This window comes from Littorina saxatilis, linkage group LG17, assembly GCF_037325665.1.
Source record: "Littorina saxatilis isolate snail1 linkage group LG17, US_GU_Lsax_2.0, whole genome shotgun sequence".
NCBI lineage: Eukaryota > Metazoa > Mollusca > Gastropoda > Littorinimorpha > Littorinidae > Littorina > Littorina saxatilis.
In genome coordinates this window covers 14,848,432-14,875,879 of record NC_090261.1, presented here as the reverse complement: position 1 = coordinate 14,875,879, position 27,448 = coordinate 14,848,432, and the positions used below count along the sequence as shown (strand labels likewise).

The 27,448-nt window shown below is 42.1% G+C and overlaps 2 protein-coding genes across 3 annotated transcripts; both read left to right on the top strand.

Moving 5' to 3' along the window:
• The first annotated feature begins 864 nt into the window (after positions 1-864).
• LOC138953144 (fibropellin-1-like) lies at positions 865-16,061 on the top strand. Of its 2 annotated transcripts, XM_070324935.1 has the most exons (15): positions 865-1,780; positions 3,099-3,212; positions 3,613-3,726; positions 8,337-8,450; positions 8,598-8,711; positions 9,196-9,309; positions 9,456-9,569; positions 10,040-10,153; positions 10,436-10,549; positions 10,813-10,926; positions 11,717-11,830; positions 12,867-12,980; positions 13,337-13,450; positions 14,615-14,737; positions 15,199-16,061. In XM_070324935.1, the coding sequence occupies exons 2-15, from the start codon at positions 3,101-3,103 to the stop codon at positions 15,453-15,455; spliced, it is 1,746 nt and encodes a 581-aa protein (XP_070181036.1). In that variant the 5' UTR covers positions 865-1,780; positions 3,099-3,100; the 3' UTR covers positions 15,456-16,061. The 2 variants fall into 2 exon arrangements, with proteins under 2 accessions (XP_070181036.1, XP_070181037.1); XM_070324936.1 differs by lacking the exon at positions 865-1,780 and having other exon boundaries at positions 3,049-3,212.
• Positions 16,062-18,207: 2,146 nt separating this feature from the next.
• On the top strand, positions 18,208-23,985 carry LOC138952377 (uncharacterized). The gene is made up of 3 exons (XM_070324039.1): positions 18,208-19,070; positions 19,538-20,024; positions 21,540-23,985. Exons 1-3 carry the CDS (start codon positions 18,311-18,313, stop codon positions 22,948-22,950), a joined length of 2,658 nt encoding a protein of 885 aa, XP_070180140.1. The 5' UTR covers positions 18,208-18,310; the 3' UTR covers positions 22,951-23,985.
• Positions 23,986-27,448: the final 3,463 nt, after the last annotated feature.

Here is a 27,448-nt window from a genome sequence, read left to right as displayed (position 1 = left end):
CCTCCGGCCCTGTACCTCTCTTTTTGAAGGCTCCCCCCCCCCCCCCCCCCCTGTTGATTGTTATTTCTGGCGACGCAGCAGTGGCAACTTGTTTTCTTTTAAACTTGACAGTTGTCTTCCCCGCTGATATGAATTGTTGATCCCCATGAAAAGCAGCACTATTTACAATATTGATTTCATTAAAAGGCCCACATTTCATGTGGTACCTGAGGCGCAGATAGCAGAAACCCGGACGAGAGTCATGAATAATGCATTCAATTTCAGTATTGATATAAAAGGGTACCAAGAACGTACCAGTGTTTTACCCGTTTATGGTTGAGGTCTCCCTACAAAGACTGTCAAGGGATCTGTTTTTCTAATCAGAGAGGCTGCGCTTGAGACACTATTGTCTTCTTGTGCTGTGGATTAAAAATAAACTATGAGGAAATAACTAGCCAATTGAACGAGCACGGTGATGTGATCCCGTGTCGTGCTTCTAATGAACCTGCGATGTTTCAAACACATCGCGCATTGCTGGAGCAAGGCATAAGGCAGTTTTCAAATTATTGCCAACACTTGAATTACTTGTGTCTTAAAAATTAAAAAAAATCGGGAGAGAAAATTTTAACATACTTTTTTTTTAGTAAATCGTATGGATATATATTACTGTCGAAAAAAAACCTACCGTGAACACTCTCTGATACAAATATATATTTTCGTAATTTGTGTCGCCTTTCAACAAAAAACATCAGCGGGGAAAAACTCTACCTTCGCTTTTTTTGGGTGAATCGTGTGCATACAACTTTAAAAAATATATATACTTTGCGAAATTCATACCATTATCTGCAACGAAGACATCACTCGAGTCATTTCAACAAGTTCTGCTGAAGAGTTCGCACGTGTCTGCACCTCATTGACTTCCAGAAAAACAACTATTCATAAAATATATTTACCGGTGATAGAAACGTGTCGTTAAATGTATACATGTATCCGTGATAGAAACTAACCATAAAACACATGTACCGGGGATAGAAAGTAATCATAAAATGTATGTACCAGAGAAACGCCCAATGATGATTCTAAAGAATATTTCAAAAATGGGCACTGTACTTATATCCCTCTGCTTCGGAATGGTTCCGTTTTCCTCTCTCGTTGGCTGTGCAAAGATAGATCCACTTCAAGCAAGTAACGTCTTGCAGACCTACCGTCTGAGCAACCACCTTCAGTGTCAAAGACTGTGCTGGTACACAACACTATGCACGCGATACTCATTCTACAACAAGAACGACAACTCGGGCATAAAGGGGGATAACTGTGTTCTGCACGTGCACGACGTACAAGATGTCGGGGAAGAGTTGCTGGAGGGGTGGACGAGCACGAAGGCATCTCCGGACAGTCTGGTGAGCGCATTTAATTTCATTCTATTTTTTTTTTTTTTTTTTTTTTTTTTTACGCCAATGATACAAACGTAGGTAGCGCGAATCCTATTGCTGATAGCTTTCCTCTGGAAGGAAGCGACCCAAATTTCCCAAATGAAATCGTAATGAGTCGTGAAACCAAGGCAGATCCTAAGTGCATTTTTGTTTGCAAATGTCACATGACTGCAATCTTGTTCAGTGACTTGTGCAGAATCGTCTCTAAAAACTACGAAACTTGAAGGATTTTTGCTAGTTTTTGTATGTTTGTGTGTCCAAGCCATCCAACCATAAGTGTTTGTCGAGACCATGCAAAAGCACCGACATTTGCATACCTGGAAAAAGTCACAGCAGTGCCGTTTGCAGACCTGCACCCACGTTCAGAGGTACAGTGCTTTCTATGAATGTGTCAGTTGGTCAATAGTGCAAAAGGGGTTGAAGAGGAATGGTGTGTGTGTGTGTGTGTGTCTGTGTGTGTGTGTCTGTCTGTCTGTGTGTGTGTGTGTCAAGTTTTAAGACAAGGCAATATGCCTTAAACCTTTTATCCTTTTCAAATTATGATTCATTCAGTTTCTCTCTCTCTCTCTCTCTCTCTCTCTCTCTCTCTCTCTCTCTCTCTCTCTCTCTCTCTCTCTCGCATCAGTCTCTCCTTCTCTCTCTCTCTCTCTCTCTCTCTCTGTCTATCTCTCTCTCTCTTTAATTCTCTCTCTTTTTATATTTAGTCAAGTTTTGACTAAATATTTTAACATCGAGGGGGAATCGAAACGAGGGTCGTGGTGTATGTGCGTGTGTGCGTGTGTGCGTGTGTGTGTGTGTGTGTGTCTGTGTGTGTGTGTAGAGCGATTCAGACTAAACTACTGGACCGATCTTTATGAAATTTGACATGAGAGTTCCTGGGTATGAAATCCCCGAATGTTTTTTTCATTTTTTTTGATAAATGTCTTTGATGACGTCATATCCGGCTTTTCGTGAAAGTTGAGGCGGCACTGTCACGCCCTCATTTTTCAACCAAATTGGTTGAAATTTTGGTCAAGTAATCTTCGACGAAGCCCGGACTTCGGTATTGCATTTCAGCTTGGTGGCTTAAAAATTAATTAATGACTTTGGTCATTAAAAATCTGAAAATTGTAAAAAAAAATAAAAATTAATAAAACGATCCAAATTTACGTTTATCTTATTCTCCATCATTTGCTGATTCCAAAAACATATAAATATGTTATATTCGGATTAAAAACAAGCTCTGAAAATTAAATATATAAAGATTATTATCAAAATTAAATTGTCCAAATCAATTTAAAAACACTTTCATCTTATTCCTTGTCGGTTCCTGATTCCAAAAACATATAGATATGATGTTTGGATTAAAAACACGCTCAGAAAGTTAAAACAAAGAGAGGGACAGAAAAGCGTGCTATCCTTCTTAGCGCAACTACTACCCCGCTCTTCTTGTCAATTTCACTGCCTTTGCCATGAGCGGTGGACTGACGATGCTACGAGTATACGGTCTTGCTGAAAAATGGCATTGCGTTCAGTTTCATTCTGTGAGTTCGACAGCTACTTGACTAAATATTGTATTTTCGCCTTACGCGACTTGTTTTTTTTAGCGTGCAGTGTTGGGTTTTTTGTACGCAAAAATGAATTGGAGTCATGGCATGTTTGTGTTATCTATATAACCAACATAATTATGTGTTCCTTCTTTTCTAGACATGAATGAGTGTGCCGCCAGTCCTTGTCACAACCAAGGGAGTTGCGTACATCGGGTCAACGCCTTCACGTGTGACTGTCCTGACGGTTTCACCGGAGATCAGTGCGAGACAGGTGAACCCTCTTCGTTGGAATCTTGCTCTTATTTACGTGCGCATGCGATTGCAAGTGCGAGTGCACACGGATGTATGTATGCGAGTGCGTGTCGATCTATCCGTTTGCTTTGTTGCGAGAAAAATCTCCTTGATTGTTCATTTCTAGTATGCTGTTTCTTCTGCTTCTTCTTTTCGCTCGTCAGACGGGAACGCCCATCTCCTCGATGGAGGTGTCAGTGTGCGTCAGGTCCCTCAGACTGCCGTAGAGTTTGGGTGGGGCCCGGCCAGGTCCTCATTCTCAACGCCTCGTAAAGCGTGTAGGACTGGCAGGAAATTTGCGGTTCACGGTTGTGTGGCTGCCCATCTCCACTGGCTGTATGGCTGATGTTTTTTCTTTCTGTGTTTTCTACTTATTTCAGACATAGATGAGTGTGCCCCCAGCCCCTGTCAGAACGGAGGGAGCTGTACAGACCAGGTCAACGGTTACACCTGTGACTGTCCTGATGGATATAGCGGAGACCATTGCGAGACAGGTAAAATAAAAAAGGATGTTTTATTGCTCCCGTTTGAGAACGTATACGAGTTGAGGTTTGTAAATCGTGTGTCAGGAAAATCTCAATTAAGATTTCTTTGCCAAAATTGTGAGTCATTTTGTGTGCGTGTTGTTTTTGGCTCACGAAGTGTAGGCAGGTTTCACGGTAATCAGACTCTTTGATGTGTGTAAACTTTGCCTTCAAATTACTTGCTTACTGTGTTGATTTTCATCATTTTTTCTGCTTGGCATGAGTAAGTATGGTATTTGCAATACAAAAAAATAAATAAAAGCTAAAATGTTTGTGTTTGAGCAATTATTTGAGCGCGTTTTTCGAAGCGAACGTGTGAATCCTGACAGACACCATTTCCTTCTGTCACATGACCCCATCTCAAAGTGTGATTCAACAGACACAAAAATAACACACAAAACTTATGATAATGGGGTTATTAATTCAATTAATACACAAGGTTAGTCTCTGACTAGAGAAAATAGGGAAACAATATCAAATGGGAGCATAAAACCGTTTCTGGAAAAATTTTCAATCACCACCGAAAGTGTCTGTCAGTAAAAAAAACACGTGCTTTCTTTGCAAAGCAAAGCCTAATTTTACACATCGCGTGCTTTTGTCTGTTATTCTTGCTTGTGAACATCATTTTATTGATGTTCTTCACTGGAAAGCAGGTGTATCATCAACAGTATCACAAAATCGCAAAGAATGAACATTTTTGTTGTGATCCGACCGGTGTCTGTAGACTGAATCACACGTTCGGCAAACTTCGTTTTTAACGGAAATAACCGAGCCTTTAATCGGAAACGACGTTTCAACCGCTTCATATCGTCTGCAGGAAGAAAAAGAGGAATGCGATACCCAGTGAGTAAAACATTTAATCGTTTTTAGTGCCTTTTGATCAAGTTTTGTTGCGTCTGTCAGCAACGTTCGTCAACCCAACGTTCGGCACAGCGACGCACGCATACGGATTTGCAGCGTTTGCATTCGGAAAGTGAGGGATTTGTGAGTTCGTTTGCATAATTTCAATCGCTAGTAGGTTTTCCCTTCGTCTCCCATTCTTGTGTGTACATGTTATTGGCATTTCATTGTGTAAATTGAAAGTTTGTGAGTAACAGTAGTAAAATCTGTCGAACGTTGGCAACGCTGACAGACGGAAATATCGAACGTTGCCTTCAATGACAGACTGGCTTGGCGATCGTACTTTCGATTCGTAGGAACACAATATATAGAGACAACAATGTGCGCTCGTTACCACAACGGTCATGAACCGGTGTAACACAAAATTTTTACTCCACGAAAAATTGACTCGGACGGAGTGAACTTCCAGTAAAAATCTTGTAGGAAAAAAGAACTCACAAGGAACTAAATTTTTACTCCCCAAATATTTACTCCCAGTAAACATCTCGTACGAGAAACTTAGGGCCTACTCCTTCGTTTATAATTCGCGCAATATCCCATTTACGTGCAATCCCGTTTTGCCGCCGTCCCATTTTGGCGACATTTAACAAGCCAAGCGTCATTTTACTACCGCATCCCATTTTACGCAATCCCGTTTCGCCGCTATCCCATTTTTTTGAATTTTTTTTTTCTTTTTACATTTAGTCAAGTTTTGCATAGAGGGGGAATCGAGACGAGGGTCGTGGTGTATGTGTGTCTGTGTGTGTGTGTGTGTGTGAGTGTGTGTGTGTGTGTGTGTGCGTGTGTGTGTGTAGAGCGATTGAGAGTAAACTACTGGACCGATCTTTATGAAATTTGACATGAGAGTTACTGGGTATGATATCCCCGGACGTTTTTTTTCAGTTTTTCGATAAATGTCTTTCATGACGTCATATCCGGCTTTTTTTTAAAAGTTGAGGCGGCACTGTCACACCCTCATTTTTCAATCAAATTGATTGAAATTTTGGCCAAGCAATCTTCGACAAAGGCCGGACTTCGGTATTGCATTTCAGCTTGGTGGCGTAAATATTAGTTTATGACTTTGGTCATTAAAAATCTGAAAATTGTAATTAAAATTATTTTTTTTATAAAACGATCTAAATGTACGTTCATCTTATTCTTCATCATTTTCTGATTCCAAAAACATATAAATATGTTATATTCGGATTAAAAACAAGGTCTGAAAATTAAAAATATAAAAATTATTATCAAAATCAATGGACGTCTACCCACAACACGCCACTGGATGCCGCGTGGTGCCAGTCGTGAAAACCAGGTTCTTTGTCCCACAGTGAGACATTCAAGTTGGGGACTTTGTGACCGCTGACTTTGTCAGCATGGATGGAAAGGTGGAGAGATACAGGGCGGTGATCATCCCCAAGTCAACCCATTTCCCCGATGGGCCAGATCGAGAGGAGATCTGTGTGAAGTGTTTGCGCGCAAAAGACAATGGGAGATACTATGTCTTTCCTAATGTTGATGACATTTCATGCTTGCCAATGGCTCAGATAAAAAAAAATCCCACCAACGAACCATGAACAACAGGGGGGATTACTATTTTGACATGTGACCAAGTCTCATTTGAGCGTTCACAGTGTTACCTGAGAATAGCACACCCCCTTGAATTGGGACCAAAGAAAAAGCGTTGTATATATGCATTTTTGAATGCTTTTCTAAAGTCATAAGTTCATTTGTGAAAAAAATAAATTTTTAGGGATTGTTTTGCTGAATGCATGCAGTTAAGAAATTGACCCCGTTTTCAAATTTAGGGGGTAGGGTTGCCCCATAGCCCACGTATGTCTGTGTGACTGTGTCAAATATCAATCTACTTTGCGTACAAACTGTATAGATGTTTGTTTTTCGATTTTAGAATGATTTCTTAAGCTGGTTAGAACTTCTGAGGTCTACAGGAAACGATAAAGATAAAAAATGTACAAAATATAAGTAGCGTCCTTTATCTTACCATTGTTCTGATCAATACTGTCCCTTTATTTGCAAGTTAACCGTTTTTATATTTAGTCAAGTTTTGACTAAATATTTTAACATCGAGGGGGAATCGAAACGAGGGTCGTGGTGTATGTGCGTGTGTGCGTGTGTGTGTCTGTGTGTGTGTCTGTGTGTGTGTGTGTGTAGAGCGATTCAGACTAAACTACTGGACCGATCTTTATGAAATTTGACATGAGAGTTCCTGGGTATGAAATCCCCGAACGTTTTTTTCATTTTTTGGATAAATGTCTTTGATGACGTCATATCCGGCTTTTCGTGAAAGTTGAGGCGGCACTGTCACGCCCTCATTTTTCAACCAAATTGGTTGAAAGTTTGGTCAAGTACTCTTCGACGAAGCCCGGGGTTCGGTATTGCATTTCAGCTTGGTGGCTTAAAAATTAATTAATGACTTTGGTCATTAAAAATCGGAAAATTGTAAAAAAAATTAAAAATTTATAAAACGATCCAAATTTACGTTTATCTTATTCTCCATCATTTGCTGATTCCAAAAACATATCAATATGTTATATTTGGATTAAAAACAAGCTCTGAAAATTAAATATATAAAAATTATTATCAAATTTTTTTTTTCGAAATCAATTTAAAAACACTTTCATCGTATTCCTTGTCGGTTCCTGATTCCAAAAATATATAGATATGATATGTTTGGATTAAAAACACGCTCAGAAAGTTAAAACGAAGAGAGGTACAGAAAAGCGTGCTATCCTTCTTAGCGCAACGAATACCCCGCTCTTCTTGTCAATTCCACGGGCACTGCCTTTGCCACGGGCGGTGGAGTGACGATGCTACGAGTATACGGTCTTGCTGCGTTCAGTTTCATTCTGTGAGTTCGACAGCTACTTGACTAAATATTGTATTTTCGCCTTACGCGACTTGTTATTAATGTGTTCAAGGAGTATGTTAAAAATTATTATCAATGGTTGCTTTAAACAGCACCTTTGGGCAGTTATTATGCACTGAAGTTGTAAAAGCATGTTTTGGGGGTTTTAGGATATAGCGTCTTGGAACGCCAATCATCTTGGAAATACGAATGTTCATATAATTTTTTTTACTGTTTTGGATAGATAAAAAGTTGAACTCTTGGTGCAAACTGTTTTTTGGCCCCTGTTTGACTATTTATTATTTTGGAATATTGTGTGTGAGAGGGAAACTGCAATCCTCAATATCATGAAACGTGCCTGTAGCCTATGCGATCGTAACTTTGTCTGTCTGTGCGTTTGTGCGTGCGTGTGTGTGTGTGTATGTCTGTGGTAGAATTTAGAAACTTTAACATTTCCGAGTCTATGTGTGAGTGGTTATCCAAGACTATGGACAAAGCTCGCATAAGATTACGTCACGGTCAAAAGTGTTTGACGTCAATTAATGCATCCTGACGGCATGCCTCCCTGTAGTCTTTCTCTCTCGCGTGGTGTGTGTGGTCTCGGTCATTGTTATTTTGAGCGGGCCGAGACTATTTGGCAGTCGTGTCCCTGTAAGTAGGCTACATGCAGACAGACAGATCTAGATCTAGTGTCTCTCTTTCTTGCACAGTGTCACCTAAGCTTACTGTGTGTGTGGGTGTGTATGTGTGACGGAGTGATTGAGTTTGTGTTACTGTTTGTCTATTTCTTACGTGAGCCTTGAAGGCTTCGCCTCTTGTTTATTTTAATTTCCAGACATAGACGAGTGTGCCCCCAGTCCCTGTCGGAACGGAGGGAGCTGTGCAGACCAGGTCAACGGTTACACCTGTGACTGTCCTGATGGTTATAGTGGAGATCACTGCGAGACAGGTAAACTTTTTTTGTCTTGTTCTCGTGTGTGCGTTCGTGCGTGCGAGTTGATGTTTGTAAATCGAGTGGAAGAAAAATCTCAATTTAAATTTCTTTGCTCAAATTTTAAGTTTTTTGTGTGTTTGTAGTTTTATTCTTATTTTCCAGGCATATACGAGTGTGCTTCAAGCCCCTGTCGGAACGGAGGGAGCTGTACAGACCAGGTCAACGGTTATACCTGTGACTGTCCTGATGGTTTCAGTGGAGATAACTGCGAGACAGGTACATTTATTTTTCTTGCGTGTATGAGTGCGTGCGAGTGGATGTGTGCAGGTGCGTGTCTCTGTGTCTCTGCGAGACAGGAACATTTCTTTTATTTTCTCGATCCCGTTTGTGAGTACGTACCATACGGTGACTGTCCTGGTGGTTATAGCGGAGATCACTGCGAGACAGGTATACAATCTTTGTGTTCTTGCTTCCCTTTGCCTGCGAGTTGATGTTTGTAAACCGTGTGTCGATTGCTTTATTGCAAGAAAAGTCTAATTGTTTTGCTAATATGATAGTAAGAGTAATTTTGTGTGTATGTTTTTTAAAATTTATTTGTTGAGGCATAAACAATTGTAAAAGTAATTGTGTGTGTGTGTGTGTGTGTGTGTGTGTGTGTGTGTGTGTGTGTGTGTGTCTGTGTGTGTCTGTGTGTGTGTGTCTGTGCCTCTGTCTGTGTCTGTGTGTATGTGTGTGTGTGTGTGTGTATTTTATTTTTCAGACATAGACGAGTGTGCCCCCAGCCCCTGTCAGAACGGAGGGAGCTGTACAGACCAGGCCAACGGTTACACCTGTGACTGTCCTGATGGTTATAGTGGAGATCACTGCGAGACAGGTAAACTTTTTTGTCTTGTTCTCGTGTGTGCGTGCGTGTGTGTGAGTTCATGTTTGTAAATCGAGTGGAAGAAAAATCTCAATTTAAATTTCTTTGCTCAAATTTTAAGTGTTTTGTGTGTTTGTAGTTTTATTCTTATTTTCCAGGCATAGACGAGTGTGCTTCAAGCCCCTGTCGGAACAGAGGGAGCTGTACAGACCAGGTCAACGGTTATACCTGTGACTGTCCTGATGGTTTCAGTGGAGATAACTGCGAGACAGGTACATTTATTTTTCTTGCGTGTATGAGTGCGTGCGAGTGGATGTGTGCAGGTGCGTGTCTCTGTGTCTCTGCGAGACAGGAACATTTCTTTTATTTTCTCGATCCCGTTTGTGAGTACGTACCATACGGTGACTGTCCTGGTGGTTATAGCGGAGATCACTGCGAGACAGGTATACAATCTTTGTGTTCTTGCTTCCCTTTGCCTGCGAGTTGATGGTTGTAAACCGTGTGTCGATTGCTTTATTGCAAGAAAAGTCTAATTGTTTTGCTAATATGATAGTAAGAGTAATTTTGTGTGTATGTTTTTTTAAAAATGTATTTGTTGAGGCATAAACAATTGTAAAAGTAAGTGTGTGTGTGTGTGTGTGTCTGTGTGTCTCTGTGTGTGTCTGTGTGTGTCTGTGTGTGTGTGTCTGTGTGTGTGTGTCTGTGTGTATGTGTGTGTGTGTGTGTATATTTTATTTTTCAGACATAGACGAGTGTGCCCCCAGCCCCTGTCAGAACGGAGGGAGCTGTACAGACCAGGCCAACGGTTATACCTGTGACTGTCCTGATGGTTTCAGTGGAGATAACTGCGAGACAGGTACATTTATTTTTCGTGCGTATATGAGTGCATGCGAGTGGATGTGTGCAGGTGTTTGTCTCTGTGTCTCTTCGAGACAGGTAACATTTCATTATTTTCTTGCTCCCGTTTGTGAGTAAGCCAACGTACTTATTGTTTTTTTGTAAATCGAAAGTCCATCTCTATCAGTTGTATGAAAAATCTTTTTTTTTCTTTGCTCAAATAATGACAAAAATAATGTTGTGTGTACTGTGTGAGTTCTTGCTGTTTTAATGGTTTGTTTGTTGTTGTTTTATCTTTCAGACATAGACGAGTGTGCCCCCAATCCCTGTCAGGACGGAGGGAGATGTACAGACCATGTCAACGGTTACACCTGTGACTGTCCTGATGGTTTCAGTGGAGATCACTGCGAGACAGGTACATTTACTTTGTTTGCGAATATGAGTGCGTGCGAGTGGATGTGTGCAAGTGTGGTCTGTGCGAGACAGGTAACATTTCTTTATTTTCTTGCTCCAGTTTGTGAGTACGTAGGCTTACTAATTGGGTTTTTGAAAATCGTGTGTCAATCTCTATAAGTTTTATCTCCAATCTCCAATTTTATTCTTTGATCAAATAATAAAAAAAATAATTGTGTGTACTGTGTATTGTTTCTGTTTTTTAATTTTTTTTTTAATCTCCAGACATAGACGAGTGTGCCCCCAGCCCCTGTCAGAACGGAGGGAGCTGTACAGACCAGGTCAACGGTTACACTTGTGACTGTCCTGATGGATTCAGTGGGAATAACTGCGAAACAGGTACGTTTACTTTTCTGAGTGGATGTGTCTTTGTGTATCCGTGTGATTTGTTGCGTAGAAAATCTCATTGATTTTACCTTAGCTCAAAGAATCAAAGAATAACAAGCGAAATATTTTGGAAATAAATATTTCCACACATAGACGAGTGTGCTTCCAGCGCCTGTCAGAACGGAGGGGTCCTGATGGTTATAGCGGAGATCAATGCAGGCAGGTTAACTTTCGTTGCGTGCGAGTGGATGTGTGCAAATATGTGTCACTGTGTGTTTGTGTGATTTGTTGCGTGGGAAAACTCATTGTTTTTTTCTTGGTGCAAAGTATTTCAAGCGAATTTATAGGTTTTATTATAACCCCCGCGGGTTAGGGGGAGTCCCATATTGGTTGGGACGAGAAAGAATTTACCCGATGCTACCCAGCATGTCGTAAGAGGCGACTAACGGTTCTGTTTCTTCTTTTACCCTTGTTAAGTGTTTCTTGTATAGAATATAGTCAATGTTTGTAAAGATTTTAGTCAAGCAGTATGTAAGAAATGTTAAGTCCTTTGTACTGGAAACTTGCATTCTCCCAGTAAGGTCATATATTGTACTACGTTGCAAGCCCCTGGAGCAATTTTTTGATTAGTGCTTTTGTGAACAAGAAACAATTAACAAGTGGCTCTATTCCATCTCCCCCCTTTCCCCTATCCCATCTCCCCCCTTTCCCCGTCGCGATATAACCTTGAATGGTTGAAAACGACGTTAAACACCAAATAAAGAAAGAAAGATGTTTTATTTTATTTATTTTTTCGCTCCAGACATAGACGAGTGTGCTTCCAGCCCCTGTCAGAACGGAGGGAACTGTACAGACCAGGTCAAAGGTTACACCTGTGACTGTCAAGGTGGTTATAGTGGAGATCAGTGCGAGACAGGTAAACTTTATTTTATTGCAGGTGCAGTGAATGCGTGAGAGTTCGAGTGGATTTGTCTAAGCAGGGATGGTGTCAAAGAGAAAGTTCTGTTTTTTTACTGGTTACAATCTGAAAATACATGAAACAAAATCCGCAACGTGATACATCTTTCGGTCATTTTGTCTGATAGACTTTCGCACACATATGCAGCATACCCGATCTGTTTTAAGACTTATTTCTTACACTTTTTTGCGACAGCCACGATTTATACTTGTACAGAATTACCAGTTTACAAAATGGCTGGCGCGATCACTTTCTACACTTATAAGAATTGAACACATTTTGAACACATTTCTCTAACAAGTTTTGAACACGTTGTGACAATGTACAAAGTTCTGCTGGCAAAAGTAGCACATATTAGTGTCCACTCAATAAACACTTAGGGATCACAAGTGTTCATTAACCGGCACGGTTGGCCTAGTGGTAAGGCGTCCGCCCCGTGATCGGGAGGTCGTGGGTTCGAACCCCGGCCGGGTCATACCTAAGACTTTAAAATTGGCAATCTAGTGGCTGCTCTGCCTGGCGTCTGGCATTATGGGGTTAGTGCTAGGACTGGTTGGTCCGGTGTCAGAATGATGTGACTGGGTGAGACATGAAGCCTGTGCTGCGACTTCTGTCTTGTGTCTTGTGGCGCACGTTATATGTCAAAGCAGCACCGCCCTGATATGGCCCTTCGTGGTCGGCTGGGGGTTAAGCAAGCAAGCAAACAAACAAACAAACAAACAATTGTTCATTTGAACCATATATGTTTAAACGTAGTGTTCAGAAGTGTTCATTTGAACCATATATGGTTAATATGCGGGCCTCTTTCGCTAGTATAGAACTATGTACTATATAAGAAAGTGTTCAAAACTTGTTTCACAAATGTGTTCAATTCTGTTTGGAGTGTAAGTGTGCGTACATTCTTGATTGTTTTCTTTTTTGCATGAAAGACTTTTACTTTCTTTTGGACGTCTATTTCTACTGTGTTTTGATATGTGGTTTATTCTTCTTTCAGACATAGACGAGTGTGCCCCCAGCCCCTGTCAGAACGGAGGGAGCTGTACAGACCAGGTCAACGGTGTCACGTGTGACTGTCCTGGTGGTTTCACTGGAGATCAGTGTCAGACAGGTCTATCTCTGCTACTTTGTGTGTGTGTGTGTGTGTGTGTGTGTGTGTGTGTCTGCGTGAGCATGCGTGTGTGTGTGTGTGTGTGTGTGTGTATGTGTGTGTATGTGTACGCGCGTGTGGGCGTGTGTGTGCGCGCACCCTTCTGTGTGTGTGTGTGTGTGCTCGCGCGTTTGTGTGTGTGTGTGTGTGTGTGTGTGTGTGTGTGCGTGTGTGAGTGCGTGCGTGCGTGCGTGCATGTGGGCTTGCGTGCGCGTTTTTGTATGTTCGATCGTTCTCTTCTATTTATTGTTTGTTTGCTTGGATAGACATGGAAAGGACGTTTGCGCGAATTCTATAAAGAACTCTTTTACTTTCAGATATAGAAGAGTGCGCGTCTAGTCCTTGTCGGAACGGAGCGAACTGTGTAGACCACGTCAACGCATACACGTGCAACTGCACAGTTGGATATGAAGGTCACCACTGTCAACATGGTAGGACCATCATGCGAGGCAGTGATTGTTATGTGTATCATCGCCGATGACAATTACAACATTTGTTGTTGTTGTTGTTGTTGTTGTTGTTGTTGTTGTTGTTGTTGTTGTTGTTGTTGTTGGTCTTCCGTTTTTGAGTCACTTGAGAAAAAGTGACTCTATGTAATCGGTCAGTGTTAGTCTGTCCGGCCGGCCGTCCGGCCGGCCGGCCGTCCGTAGACACCACCTTAACGTTGGACTTTTCTCGGAAACTATCAAAGCGATCCGGCTCATATTTTGTTTAGTCGTGACCTCCAATGACCTCTACACTTTAACGATGGTTTCGTTGACCTTTGACCTTTTTCAAGGTCACAGGTCAGCGTCAAAGGAAAAATTAGACATTTTATATCTTTGACAAAGTTCATCGGATGTGATTGAAACTTTGTAGGATTATTCTTTACATCAAAGTATTTACATCTGTAGCCTTTTACGAACGTTATCAGAAAAACAAGGGAGATAACTAGCCTTTTCTGTTCGGCAACACACAACTTAACGTTGGGCTTTTCTCGGAAACTATAAAAGTGACCGGGCTCAAATTTTATGTGAACGTGACTCCCAGTGACCTCTACACTTTGACGTCTGCTTTGGTGACCTTTGACCTTTTTCAAGGTCACAGGTATGTCTTGAAGGAAAAAAATTGAAATATCATATCTCTGAAACTATTCATCGGATTTGATTCAAACTTTATAGGATTATTCTTTACATCAAATTATTTACATCTGTATTGTGTTGTGAATAGCAATTTCTTCCTGTCCATCTGATGCCTCATATAATATTCAGAACTGCGAAAGTGACTCGATCGAGCGTTTGCTCTTCTTGTTCTGCTTCTTTTGCTGCTGCCAATCTTGTTATTGTTTTGGAAGTGGTGGCACATGACGCCAACGACATATTCCGCGTGCAAGAGTTGTGGTTGCTCTTTCTCAGTATGTATCATTGGTATGGCTGTCTTTACACATCACACTGTCACAAACGCTGTATTTTCATCAGTTCAACTCTTTGACATAAAGACGCCGCATTACAGATTGCCAAAGCTTCTCTGAAGCTTCAAGTCACGTCAAGTCCACTTTAATATCTGACAAAATTGAAATGTATGAGAAATGAGAGCCTGCTCATCTTTTTGTTCAGGTACTTGGTTGCAATTGGCTTGTACCGAGAGCTGTGCTTGGCCCATGACCGACTGTTTCTCTGGACGTTGTCTGTGTAAGGATGGCTACTACTTCTCTCACTCTCAGTACGCTTGTGTCGCCAGTGAGTAAACACACCCATGCACCCCCACATATATGTGCACGCACACACGCGCGAGCATCCGCACAAACACGCAGAGACACGCATCTGCGCGCGTGGAGAGAGAGAGAGAGAGAGAGAGAGAGAGAGAGAGAGAGAGAGAGAGAGAGAGAGACACACACACACACACACACACACACACACTCATAAATTCTAATAAATACACATGCACCCCGAGTCTGAAACAAATGCACACGCACGCGCATCTGGTAAGTTCTCAGTGTCTCTTACCCCAACTCTCTCTCTCTCTCTCCCTCTGTCTCTCTCTCTCCTCTCTCTTCTGTTCTCCTTCTCTGTCGCCATTTGCCTGTCTACCTCTCCTTCTGTCTGTTTCTTCTTCTCCCCCAACCCTTTAAAGCATACACCCTTCATTCGTGTTTCTCTTCTCTTCTACAATTCACACGTTCTTATTATGTTCATTACAGACTGCAACAGCTTTGACGATACCTTCCTCATGTACGAACATTTCGACTTTAACGGCCACGATATATTCGATGGAGGGACGAATGATTCGGCCTCCTGCGTGTCCCTGTGCGTTGGTCATCCCGACTGTCACGCCTTTGTGCACGTGCCAAAGTCCCAGTGGACATTCTGCTACTTCAAGAACGCCTCCACTAGCGAGCACCCTGACGCCTGGAAACCCAACAATGGGTCGCACGTGTATCAAAGAACGTGTGTCTGACACATGAATTAATCAATTAAATACATTATTTGTATTTATTTATTAAAGGTTTCGTAAATGTTTCCTTTTATTTTATAATCTGAGGAAGCCTCCATTGGCGAACACTTGATTTAGTGTTGTATGTGCTGTCCTTGTATTGGGGAGTACATAATTCTTCAGGTTTTTTAAAACTTTATAATTAAAAGTTTAATGCTAAATTGATGTTCGTTTTATCTATAGATAATTAAACGTTCTATAAACGTACCTTTCTATGTTTTTGGCTCACGTAAGTGTAGCCTATGCGATAGTAACTTTGTCTGTCTGTGCGTGCGTGCGTATGTGCGTGCGTGCGTGTGTATGTCTGTGGTAGAAACTCTAACATTTGAAGACGTCACATTACATTGACGTCACATTATGACGTAAGAGGGTTAGACGTCACGCGAAGGAAGTACTGAAAGTCTCGGTCATTATTATTTTGAGCGGGCCGAGACTAGTTGGCAGTCGTGTCCCTGTAAGTAGGCTACATGCAGACAGACAGATCTAGATCTAGTGTCTCGCTTTCTTGCACAGTTTCACCTATGCTCTTTCTGTGTGTGTGTGTGTGTGTGTGTGTGTGTGTGTGTGTGTGTGTGTGTGTGTGTGTGTGTGTGTGTGTGTGTGTGTGTGTGTGTGTGTGTGTTACTGTTTGTCGATTTCTTACGTGAGCCTTGATGGCTTCGCCTCTTGTTTCAATCTTGATTTCGGAACGTTAGCAATCTGGTTTGTAGGCTTACATATAATAGAGAACTGCGTGTTCGGCTTTCTTTCTTCGTTTCTTTCTTTCTGTACTTAAGCTCACCATCTATGAACTGAAAACGTGTATCCGACACTATAATAGGGGAAGGGCTCCTAATATGGACCGACTCCTAATATGGACCACCACCAACTAACGGCGCTTAAGCGCTCAAAAAAGTTTTATTCGCTGTATTCACCCTCTTTGGATAACTTGCACATGTCAAAACAGTTGCAGAAACACAAATCTCAAAACCGTGAGGCTTTTTCTCTTTTTTCACTTTTGGCAGCGTTCACTCTAAATTTTCCGCCTAAAACGGACTCGTTTCTGTCTACAGCCAAAGCTTTTATCAAACAGAAATGGCTATATATGACAGCTAAAACCGTATTTGTTACATTTTAGCAGTGTTGACCCCGAGTTTCTACTGCAAACAAAAAATAATAGCAAAATCTCAAAGTATGTGTGAGTCCCCTAATATGGACCACCTTCAAGAAATCGAAGAAAATAAAAGCTAAAGGCTATTTTCATTAATTCATTAATTAAGAAGCTTGCTGGTAATAACCTATAACTAGCCCTCGAGATTTTAAAAAAATGCCACGAAAAGTCTTCTTTTCGTGGAAGTTGATAATTTCACTTATTTTCACTCTGTTTTTGATAAGCTTCTTTAGTTTCCTGGTGTGCTTCAAATAATGCTCTCATCAACCCGAAACAGATAAATCTAGAGCATATTTTAATTAGGCTGACTTGTACACAAAGTTGTATCATGTTATTTTGAAATATAGGGGGCTTTTTACAGTGATTCGTGAAGGCCGCTTCACTGGTCCATATTAGGCGCCCAGGCTCCTAATATGGACCCTTTGTGATTTGTTCTGTATTTAATTTTTGCTGAATGTGTATCAAAGCTATTTTACTCTAATTAGGCCTAACGGTTCACCTAAGAAAGAAGGACTACCAAACACAAAATGAAACTTCTTTGCACGAAAACAAGCTAGTTATCAGCAATAAACAAAAAGTGGTCCATATTAGGGGCCCTTCCCCTACTTTGTTTTTATCCTAACAAGTTTCTGTACATGTGACAGAGAAATATGTTTAACTGTCTTTCTGCGTGTCTATTTTTTCTGTAGTCTTAAAAGACTTGAAATATGCATGAACGGGTTTTTTTGTTGTTTTTTTTACATAGATTTAGCCTATCATAAACGGCAATAGAGAAACAACTGAGAAACAAAGAAAGACCTTAAAGTTCTTTTAAGTCTTAAAAGACCGTTGGGTCGATATATTTGTGAATGTATTGTTTTGTCAATAACAAACGTTCCAACAACCTACCTTTCTTGTTTTTTTATTCTGAATTTTGGAACGTTGGCAGTCTCTTTGTTTTTGGATTTGACACTAAATTTAATAGTGTTCTTTTCGTTCTGTTTCTATCCTCCCCAACAAGATTTTTGTCCATATAGGTAAGGTTGATAGAGAGCATGTTTTTTAAATATCTTTTTTCGTTTTTCAAGTTTCCTTCTTAATTTGTAAATAGCTCATTTATGAAATAAGGTCGCGGTTTTTGCCTGGCTTGCAAGAAAATATGGTTCTAGCTGTGCATGTTTCTGTACATGTAAACAGAAGTAAATTTTCTATTTTTTCATGTACTGAGTTTTGAATAAAATTTTGTTTTTAAACCAAGTGCATGGCTGGCTGTGTTTGAGTAAGTTTCTAAAATAACAAATAGTAGGGATTATCGTTTTCACAAGATCTTGTATCAATGTTGTCTGGAATAATTGCTTGCAATATTTATTTTTTCATCTAAAAACAAACAAAATCTAGATCTATATATAACAGTTCCAGATTGGAGCGTTCTTTGTGTGAAGGCGGAGAGAGGGGTGGGGTGGGAAAGAGTGGGACAGAGACTGAATAGAAAGTGAAAGCGAGACCAAGAAAGTTCCTGCAAGCACGTGACTCTGACAGTTCTAGCTAAGCATAAGAATCAAATTTGACGTCACCCAGATACGACATCATAGCCTGGCGGGTGACGTCACGCTAAGACTGTGCTGGAACGTCTGGATCTCTTGTGATTATTTAATCTGCTGTAAGGCCGATATATTGTTATCAAGTCGCAATGGGAGGATTAGTTTCACGTCGAAAAAAAGGTAAGATCGAAGCGAGAAGCGTTTCAACACAAGCAACGGAAAAGCGCAAGGCTGGTACGAATGAGCTTCAAGTCGAGTGTCGCGCTGATGTTGCAACGGATGAAACACTGATCATACAGGCCGCGGTGAAGGAGCTCAAGATTGGCGATGGGCACTCGCCAGATCCAGAATATCAACATAATGAATCTGCCATCGCAATACGAGCGAGCAACGAAAACAAGAAGCGAAGAGGGCTATGCAACGTGAAGCCAGAACGGCCCAAATCGACGAACAAGTTGAGAGCTACAACGCCTGGTGTGGATTTCTCCACGCAGTATGATTTCCTCGGCCTACCCGGTCAAGTGTCTCCAGTCTACAGAAGTCCAATAAAAGAAGCCATACAGAAGCATAGAGCCAAGTACCCCGACAGAGAGGTGGGCGGTGACCCTGACGAGAGCGTGAACTTTGGTGACATAGTTCTCCCGTCTCCGAGAAAAGGCAGCAAGAAGCTGAAGACATCCAGCAGGCGTTCGCCAAGAAAAGCACCTGCCACTGACACCCGCGAGATTGACGACGGAGTGGCTCAGCAGGATGAGAACTCCAATATCGTGAAGGAAGGCACGCTGTTGGCTGAGCTTCGCAACAGAGAGCTGTTCGGAGGTTGTCCTGACGACGAACTGGCCACCACCATTCAGAGAATTTACACTCAGCAGCATCGTCCCGCACCCCCAGGCTTGACCCAACCAGCAGGTGAGTATTCGTTCACAACTTCAACTCACTCACTAGAACACACTTCCATATTCTTATAAATTCACGCAGAAAACGAACACTTTGGAAGACCTGATACATGAACAATTCTTCAAAACTGCCATACCGAATTTGGTGAGTAATTTGTAAAGCATAGTAGTTCAAACCCTCTTGTAATGAATGTTGTGAATGATGGAAGGTTTTAAAAGCTAAGACCACAACAATTACTACTACTACTACTACTGCTACTACTACTACAGTACTACTACTACTACAGTGGAACCCCCTCTGTTGAGACCTCCAAAACTCTAAGTAAGTCAGGTCATAAAAAGGAGGGAGTCTTAAAATGGGGGTACATTTACAGAGGTTATGAACCGAAAGTCTGAGAAAAGAGGGTCTTAAATTGGTAGTCTTAAAATGGGGGGTCTTACTACTACTACTACTAAAGCTAGCTACTACTTCTTCTGTAGGTGATGTCACCGCAAGTCCTGCCGGAGACCGCTCTCCCAAGAGGCTACGCAAGAAGACCGTCACATACAGGGAGGACTGCAAACCCGCTGCCGCACCGGAACCGCCAAGGTTCGGTCTGACCGAGGTGCTAACAGAGTTCAGATTGTCCCTGGAGCAGATCTGCCAGAACAACATCCCCTACGACCTAGAGACCCTGGAAGTGGCAGCAGTGACGGGAACAGGCAGTGCCAGACAGACCCTCCCCCCTCCTGGAGGATACATGGCCTGCTGGAACGAAGCTGTGCCTCTCAAGGACGGCAGCACTGGCACCGAGCCCATTGAGAACGACTACGACCCGTGCATCGATTACATGGACGCCGACCCGGGGGATGTGCAAGAGGAGGACCCCACAGAGGAGGCGGACGAGGACATGGAGGAGGACACGCTTGATGTGAACAATGATGACCGGGTCCGCTCTCCTTCGGACTCCAGGACTGACAGTAATAAGTGAGTGTGGTTGAAAGGAGTGTGGTTGAAAGGAGCGTGCTTGCGTCGGGAAGAATGTTTAGTCATGGAAGCGAAACGGGGGACACATGTATGCTCACAAATCAAAACCCTAGCTTCGTTGTATAGTTGTCTATGGAACCTTTCAACCTTCGGCAAGTGCTGACGGGGTTGGGGTTTATTTTTGTTTTCTGTCTTATACCTAAACGCTTCTAGTCTAATCAGATTTGTCACATTGGCCTTAGAACATCGACTGAGACGAGTTTATGACTTTTACTTATGAATGAGAGACTTGGGCATAAAAACCTTAACTTCAGTCACACTATGACGGGCGCTGTGGCGGGGTGGTAAGACGTCGGCCTCTTAATCGGAAGGTCGAGGGTTCGAATCCCGGCCGCGGCCGCCTGGTGGGTTAAGTGTGGAGATTTTTCCGATCTCCCAGGTCAACTTATGTGCAGACCTGCTAGTGGCTTATCCCCCTTCGTGTGTACACGCAAGCACAAGACCAAGTGCGCACGGAAAAGATCCTGTAATCCATGTCAGAGTTCGGTGGGTTACAGAAACACGAACATACCCAGCATGCTTCCTCCGAAAGCGGCGTATGGCTGCCTTAATGGCGGGGTAGAAACGGTCATACACGTAAAATTCCACTCGTGTAATAACACGAGTGTACGTGAGAGTTTCAGCCCACGAACGCAGAAGAAGTCACACTATAAGTATAACTTCCTGCCTGTGTAAAAAAATTTTTTTTAAAGTGTACACCCCTACAGATCTGTCCAAGCTTTTACTCTGGATAAGGGCATTCTTCCGCTTGCACATTTACCAAATATCAAGTACAGAGTGGGAATTTTTTGCCAAATTATTTTCGGAGATTAACGTAGTTTTCAGTCAACAACAACAACACAACAACAACAACAACAACAACAACAGCAACAGCAACAACAACAAATCCCTACACATCCATATGTAGACCATCTTGTAAATCCCGTTGATCCGTGCAGGCGGAAAGATGCTCTTATTCGAGGTAAAAGTCTGGATGTATCTATATGTGATTCTCTACAATGTCTACATATAGATATATATGTAGGATTGGTTAAAAAAAAAAGTATCCTACATAGGAAGGTATACCTTTAACAATAATCCATATAATGATATTCCACAAAAGACCAGCATTAGCTCATGGGCCTAACCATTTTCTGCCTGTGCTTGCTGTATTGGCTTTTATGTAGCTTAACTATTTTCGTGTTTACCATATGCTCACCGTAGTGCTTGGAGTTATATCTCCCCAACCATCAAGAACTTGAACAGATGTATACACACACGTTGTTAATGTGCACCTATGCCTAAGTGTTCGTGCATTCCTTCTTTTTTCGTTTTTTTGCCACTTCCCCCTTCCCCAAGCCTTATGGTCATTCAACGTGTGAATGTACCACAGTACTTATTATGAAAGGGTTTGAGAAGCCACCAAATGACGAACAAAACTAGTCCTCTAGCTCAGATTACCGGTATTTTTTTCAGCCTGAGTGACGACGACCAAGAGGACGGCAGCGTGGACCTGCTGGGAGACTGCAGCATCGACGTGGTGCCCCCAGGGGACGGTGCGCGCCAGAACAGCCTCACCACGCTCAAGGACGGGGACTCTGCTGGGGGCTCCATCCACTCGCCTACCGCACACTCCTCCCCTTCGCCCAACAAGCCTCCCCGGGTGTTTGGCACGGCTCAAGTCCAGAGCGGGCCTGGAGAGGCGAGAAAAACTGCGACGGCTCCTGCTGTCTCGGACACAAAGGCCAAGACTTCAGGGCCTGGGGAAGACAAAGGCCCCAATGAGAAGACTGATAAACTGTTGATGAATATTGACAAGAAAACTGCTGACGGTCAACAAAAGTCACTGCTTGAGATGCAAGAGGCTGAAGCCATGACTTTGCTACTTCTGACGGGGACTCTGCCCGGAGAGGGTGGAGGTGGGGTCATCAGGGGAGCTGGAGACGCTGAAAACCTCGATCCTGCCACGGGAGCTGACGTCTCCGACGGAAAAAAGGAGGCTGACGAAAGAGCAGGATTGGCAGTAATGCAGGGCACTCAGTCCAAAACCTCCTGTCAGCTGGAACAACTGCAATTGGAGCTGAACGAGGCAGAAGTCAACAACGTTGTACTGAACGACACCCTGCTCCCCATTCAGAGAACACAAATCCCTGCATATAGCAGCAGCGCAGCAGGGGCTCAAACTGCACCCCAGCCTCAGGACGGAGCACCCACCAGAGGTGACGTTGCCACGGAGGGGCGTGATGGAGCAACTGACACCAGACGCAACCAAGTCCAGGATGACGCAAGACACGGTGGAGCTGCAGCTTGTCTGCCACATGAAGGTACTAGAGAGGTTTTGTGTCTGCCCCCGAGAGTCCTCAGCCCTGGTGCCGCTTCTCCCGGAGACTGGGAGGTAATACCTTTACGCCGTGTGCCTGCACAAACGGATCTCGGCGCGTCTGCAGCCAGTGCTTGCGTGGAAAGAGAAGAGATGGCCAAGGCGCCTGTACAGCAGAGAGCTTTGGGCGCTGAAACCACACAACAAGGAGAGCAAGCCACAACGAATGCAGGTCCAACTGCTGCCCTTACTTCCTTGTCGCAGCCTCCTCCAACTGTCCAGCATCACGAAGAAAGAAATGCGGATGCTGCGCCTAAAGAAAGAGAGGGGGCAGCAGAAGTGAGTGTGGGAGCAGGAGATTCGCCAAGGCAGAAGACAGCAGCAACAGCAAGCCAGGATCAAGCCACTGCTGAAAAACCAGAAAACAAGAACAAGAACACCAACAATGCCAAATGTTCCTCAGGGAAACAACGCCCTACAACCATAAGTGACGCCAAGAGGAGAAGCAACTCCAGGAAGAAGCGCAAGTCCGGTGGAATGGGGTGTATAAGGAGCTCCAAGGACTGACCATCAATGCAAGGCTGTCATTCTGGCAAAGTTTGGCTTTCTGCAATGAAGAATTGTCTAACTTCGCCGAAATTTCTTCCACAAACAATGCTTGTCTTCAAAGATCAGAACACGTGTTTCAGAATAACATAGACAATCTGATTGCACATCGTTTGATTTATTCCTTGAACTGACCTGTGCCACTAGCAAGATGCGGACACAAGGCTTAGTGAAGGCACAACATACTGTTTGATCTTCTTGCTCAAGTTATTGTTTCAACATTGAAGAACATTTTCCTTATCACGATGGTTTACAGATAAAGAGTGATGTGATTACCAGCCTTCGGCACAATGCATGTGAACTTATGCCAGTATTGGCGTAAACCGGTAATTACCGGTATTTTACCGGTTGAAACGAGAAATTACCGGAACAAATTTGGCTGCCGGTTTGACCGTGCCTATCGGTTGTTTTTTAGAACTACCGGGTTGTTTTTTGCTGGTAGAACACTACAAACCAGTACTCTGAGTTGGACTCTAGCTGGTTCCAATGACCAGCCTACGGGTTTTTTTTCTGGACTGTTTACATCATAAAAGTTTGCGTACCGGTTTGAAAAAATACTAGCGCCATCACTGTATGCTCACAAAAACTGTCTACAACACAGCAAGGAACAGATCAGCCAAAGAGGTTTGACTCCAGCTTTTCGTCAGGATTGCATTTCCAAAGACCCTCCCTTGTGAAAGAAGTTCCAAAACCACAGACTCTACATTAACGCCTCATTGAAGAATTGGGACACTGAAAAACTGCTAAGTTTATTTTGGTTGATGCATCAGTTGACTGAATAGAAACCAGAGCGGATAAATTCACGTTTTCTAATATATGTATATACATAGTTTGGAAGACGTCCTACTTGGGGCATCAGGACAGTAAAACTTGATCTGTTCTACTCAGACTGCTGACCAAAAATGCTAAAGACGAACGTGCTTCCTGTAAAAACAAATACAAATTGAAAAAGAAGTTATGGCGCAGAAAAAGATTTGAATATATATTGACAAAATATCTGTGACGTTGACTTTAAGGGGAGGTGGGCCAGTGCACTACCTTTTTTTTAATTTTGAATGTTTTATTGTGTCTGAATGTTATTTTATGAAAGAAATGAACAAATGATGACAAAGAATAGTCACTTTTTGTATTTTCGGTTGCTGGTTTTTGTTTTACGGGACAAAAACAGTCAAAATACAGACAAAAGTGGAGTACAGGAGATACCCGGATTTTCATCAGATGTGATTGTCACACTTCTAATTATTGTTTTATTTTATCCTTCTGGGTATGCTCTAGGGGATTACGAAGCAGATCTTGTTTATTATATTTATATTTGGAGTTAGGAACACTTCTTTGTTACAACTGTCAAACTTTAGGGTAACGCTTGCGAAATTATTTTTTGAAATAATCTGGATATGACTATAATAAAATTTCAGCAAAATCCCTTCGTAATCCCCCAGAATGTTATATTCTGCACAAACTACAAAAGAAAATATTGCTCTAGCTAAATTACAGCCAGAGAAATCGCGTAACCCAAGACGTAACCGTAGGCAAAATGGCTGAACTGAGAAAAACGACATTGAAGATTGAACACCACAGAAACACTATTGAAACAGACATACAAGGACAAAACTGTGTTATGAATGAACAGCTTAGTTTATTTGAATTGCAAACTACTTAGCCTTTAGCACGCCAGCAGAGAATTTATGCGTCCATCCCTTCTTTCCCTCTGTCAACCAGCATGGGAATACTGCCCCAGCGCTAAACGTGTATCAATGACCCGATTCTCGTTTGTATTTGCATGCGAGAATAACGGTATTTTTAACGGTAACTTACTTGAGCCAGAACGAGACTTATTTCTTTCCGTTATCTCGTCGATTTGTTGGTTTCCTCGAAGTTTTCTGCTTTTGTTTTTACATCGATACAGTACTTTGGTGCTTCGACAAGCAAGATGGAGGATGATGAGTTTGAAACTTTCGTTTGAGTTGTTTTTTGACAACAAATCGTACGTGGAATCTGAACGATTTACTGAGGAAGCTCTTCGCAATGAACTGTGTATCGCGGTGAAGAAAATGACACAGTTCGTCAAGACAGTGACGGAATTTACGAAAGTGCAGATTGATACAAACTGTTGCTGATCCAGTTTCGTTCGGGAAATGGCAGGCCCAGCAAACATTACCGATAATCTGACTGATGTTGGATACTTTCTCCTGTTTTTGTTTTTTTTGCGTAGCAAATGCTCAACTTGCTTGTCGAGGAGATACTGCACAGAAACTGACTCAAATTCAGCGCAAAGCAAGCCAAAGCCGAGACGTAAAAAGTGTGCTGCATGGCGTGTTCGGAAATGGCGACTTGTGAATCTGCGTGGAGATCAAAGCTTTCCTCTGTATCGGAAACACCGACAGAATCCAAACTTTGGCTTAGTACCAGCGGAACTACTTGTTGTTGCTAACCGAACTAATAAAGACATTGTCCTCTTTCTTATTTCGAGCCATTGTTATCGTATCAAAGGTTGTTTCTCAAGGAAAAATTCGCTTTCGGTTGTCACCGATCGTTTGATGTGTAACCAGGATGTTGTAAAACCGAGTAAACTTCGGGTGTTCCCGTCATGGCCGAGAGTCTCTTCGGTAGTTTCCGTATGCAACATTCGTAAGCTGAGCATGCGCACTCACAAAGTAAACTGGTTCCCGATTTCGGTTTATGAAACGAACCAATGGATGTCGAGTACCTTCCAAATAAGGACATTTCCGTTCGATTACGATTGCTGCCTTTGCAACGGACAAGTGGCTGAGTGAATGGAACATTCATCAAAACACTGAGGTCATGTTATAGGTCAAGAGCTGCTGCGCAGTTTCGTATGTCGTGAATGCACTGTTTTGCTGAGGACAAAGCCGTAACTAGCCTTTGAAATGAGACATTTTTTGGCGGGGGAATATCGACTACAGAAGACAATCAATGCCACACATGTTCACATTTTGTCTTTATTGACAGATAAATAGGACACTTTTGACAAAAACACCGACACACATGGATGATAGGTATGTTATGGAAACATAATCTGCTAAAATACCCAAAACAGTGTTTTGAACGATTTGGTCAATTTTGCACTGGCCCACCTGCCCTTAAAATTGATGAGCGATTGGATACGAGATGAGGAAAGACTTGGGACTTACCTGCAAAGGGAGCAGCACCGCTAACTTTTGTACAATTGTTACCAAATTTGAATGCGCCAAAGTATTTATTTATATTGGGTGGAGGGGTATTTTGGGCTTTCATAAATCTTTGTCATTCCCCTAGTTTCTGTAAGTTGTGAGTGTTACACTGTTTCACGTGACCACTTCTTGATGGTTTTAATGCGTATAAATGAATGTATAGTTTTTCTAAATTCAGTATTTTGATGGGACAATCGGCTTTGTCTGTGATTTTACTTTCTCGGCCAAAAACACATTATTTTTTCGTTCTAGACTTTGGCTTTAGCCTTCAGAGTTTTAATAGCCAGACATCGTATTTGTAGACCCAAAACAACATGACTTCAATGAAGTGTCAAAGGCTTGATCACCATCCGTGATACCTTGCATTCTTTTGTTTGACTCGCCTCAGTTATCATAATTCTTTCCCTTGTAATACATGTACTGATGTAGTGGCTAAATGTACTCACCATTTTCAGGAAAACTGAAATGTCAATAAAAAGCTCTAGCAGCCTCGTTAACCACTTTGATAAGACAGCAAAGGAATAAACATCATCCTCTTAGTAAACTATTTTCCAGTTGTTTGACAAGACTGCACTTCAGCATGTCTGTCAGCGTACCCAGTTGCCACCTTGTCTACGGTATTTTCAGGTGGTTTGGCTTCATTTGTTTCTGAAAATCTGAGGCGTTTATTTCGCCCGACAGTAGCAGTGAAGATGTGGTTTTGTAAAAATGCTAGCTTGTTGAAGATTTTGGTGAAATTTTCCCCAGAGTTTTGAGAAAAAAAATCTGATATGGATCAAGGATGTTGGGAAAGAGGTGATCGTTTTATAGGAGAATGTACAGTTATTGACAGTTCAATCAAATTTGTTTGGTATTTGCAAAGTGTCTAGCATATTGCACACAGCTTTCGTGTTTTGCATGTTTTACAAGTTATGAGACATGACTAAATAAAGTGATGATTTTATCACAAACAACAGAATGTGACACACACAAACACACACACACACAATCCATGCAGCACACTCTGACTTATGCACTCACGCAAGTATACTAGTCTTCTACTCATGTCTTTCATACTCTGAGACTTTTCAGCACTGGTTGTGACCAAACAAATTCAAATTTAATTGTGAAAATAACTTAAATACATTCAATCTTTACAATATAAAAACACCATTAATTATAAGAGGCAAACATAAAGAAATGCACATATAATCTCTCCCTTATTTTCAATACATGCACATGTACTCAAATATTGCACTAAGCCTCTGACACAGATCAGCAAAATGTTG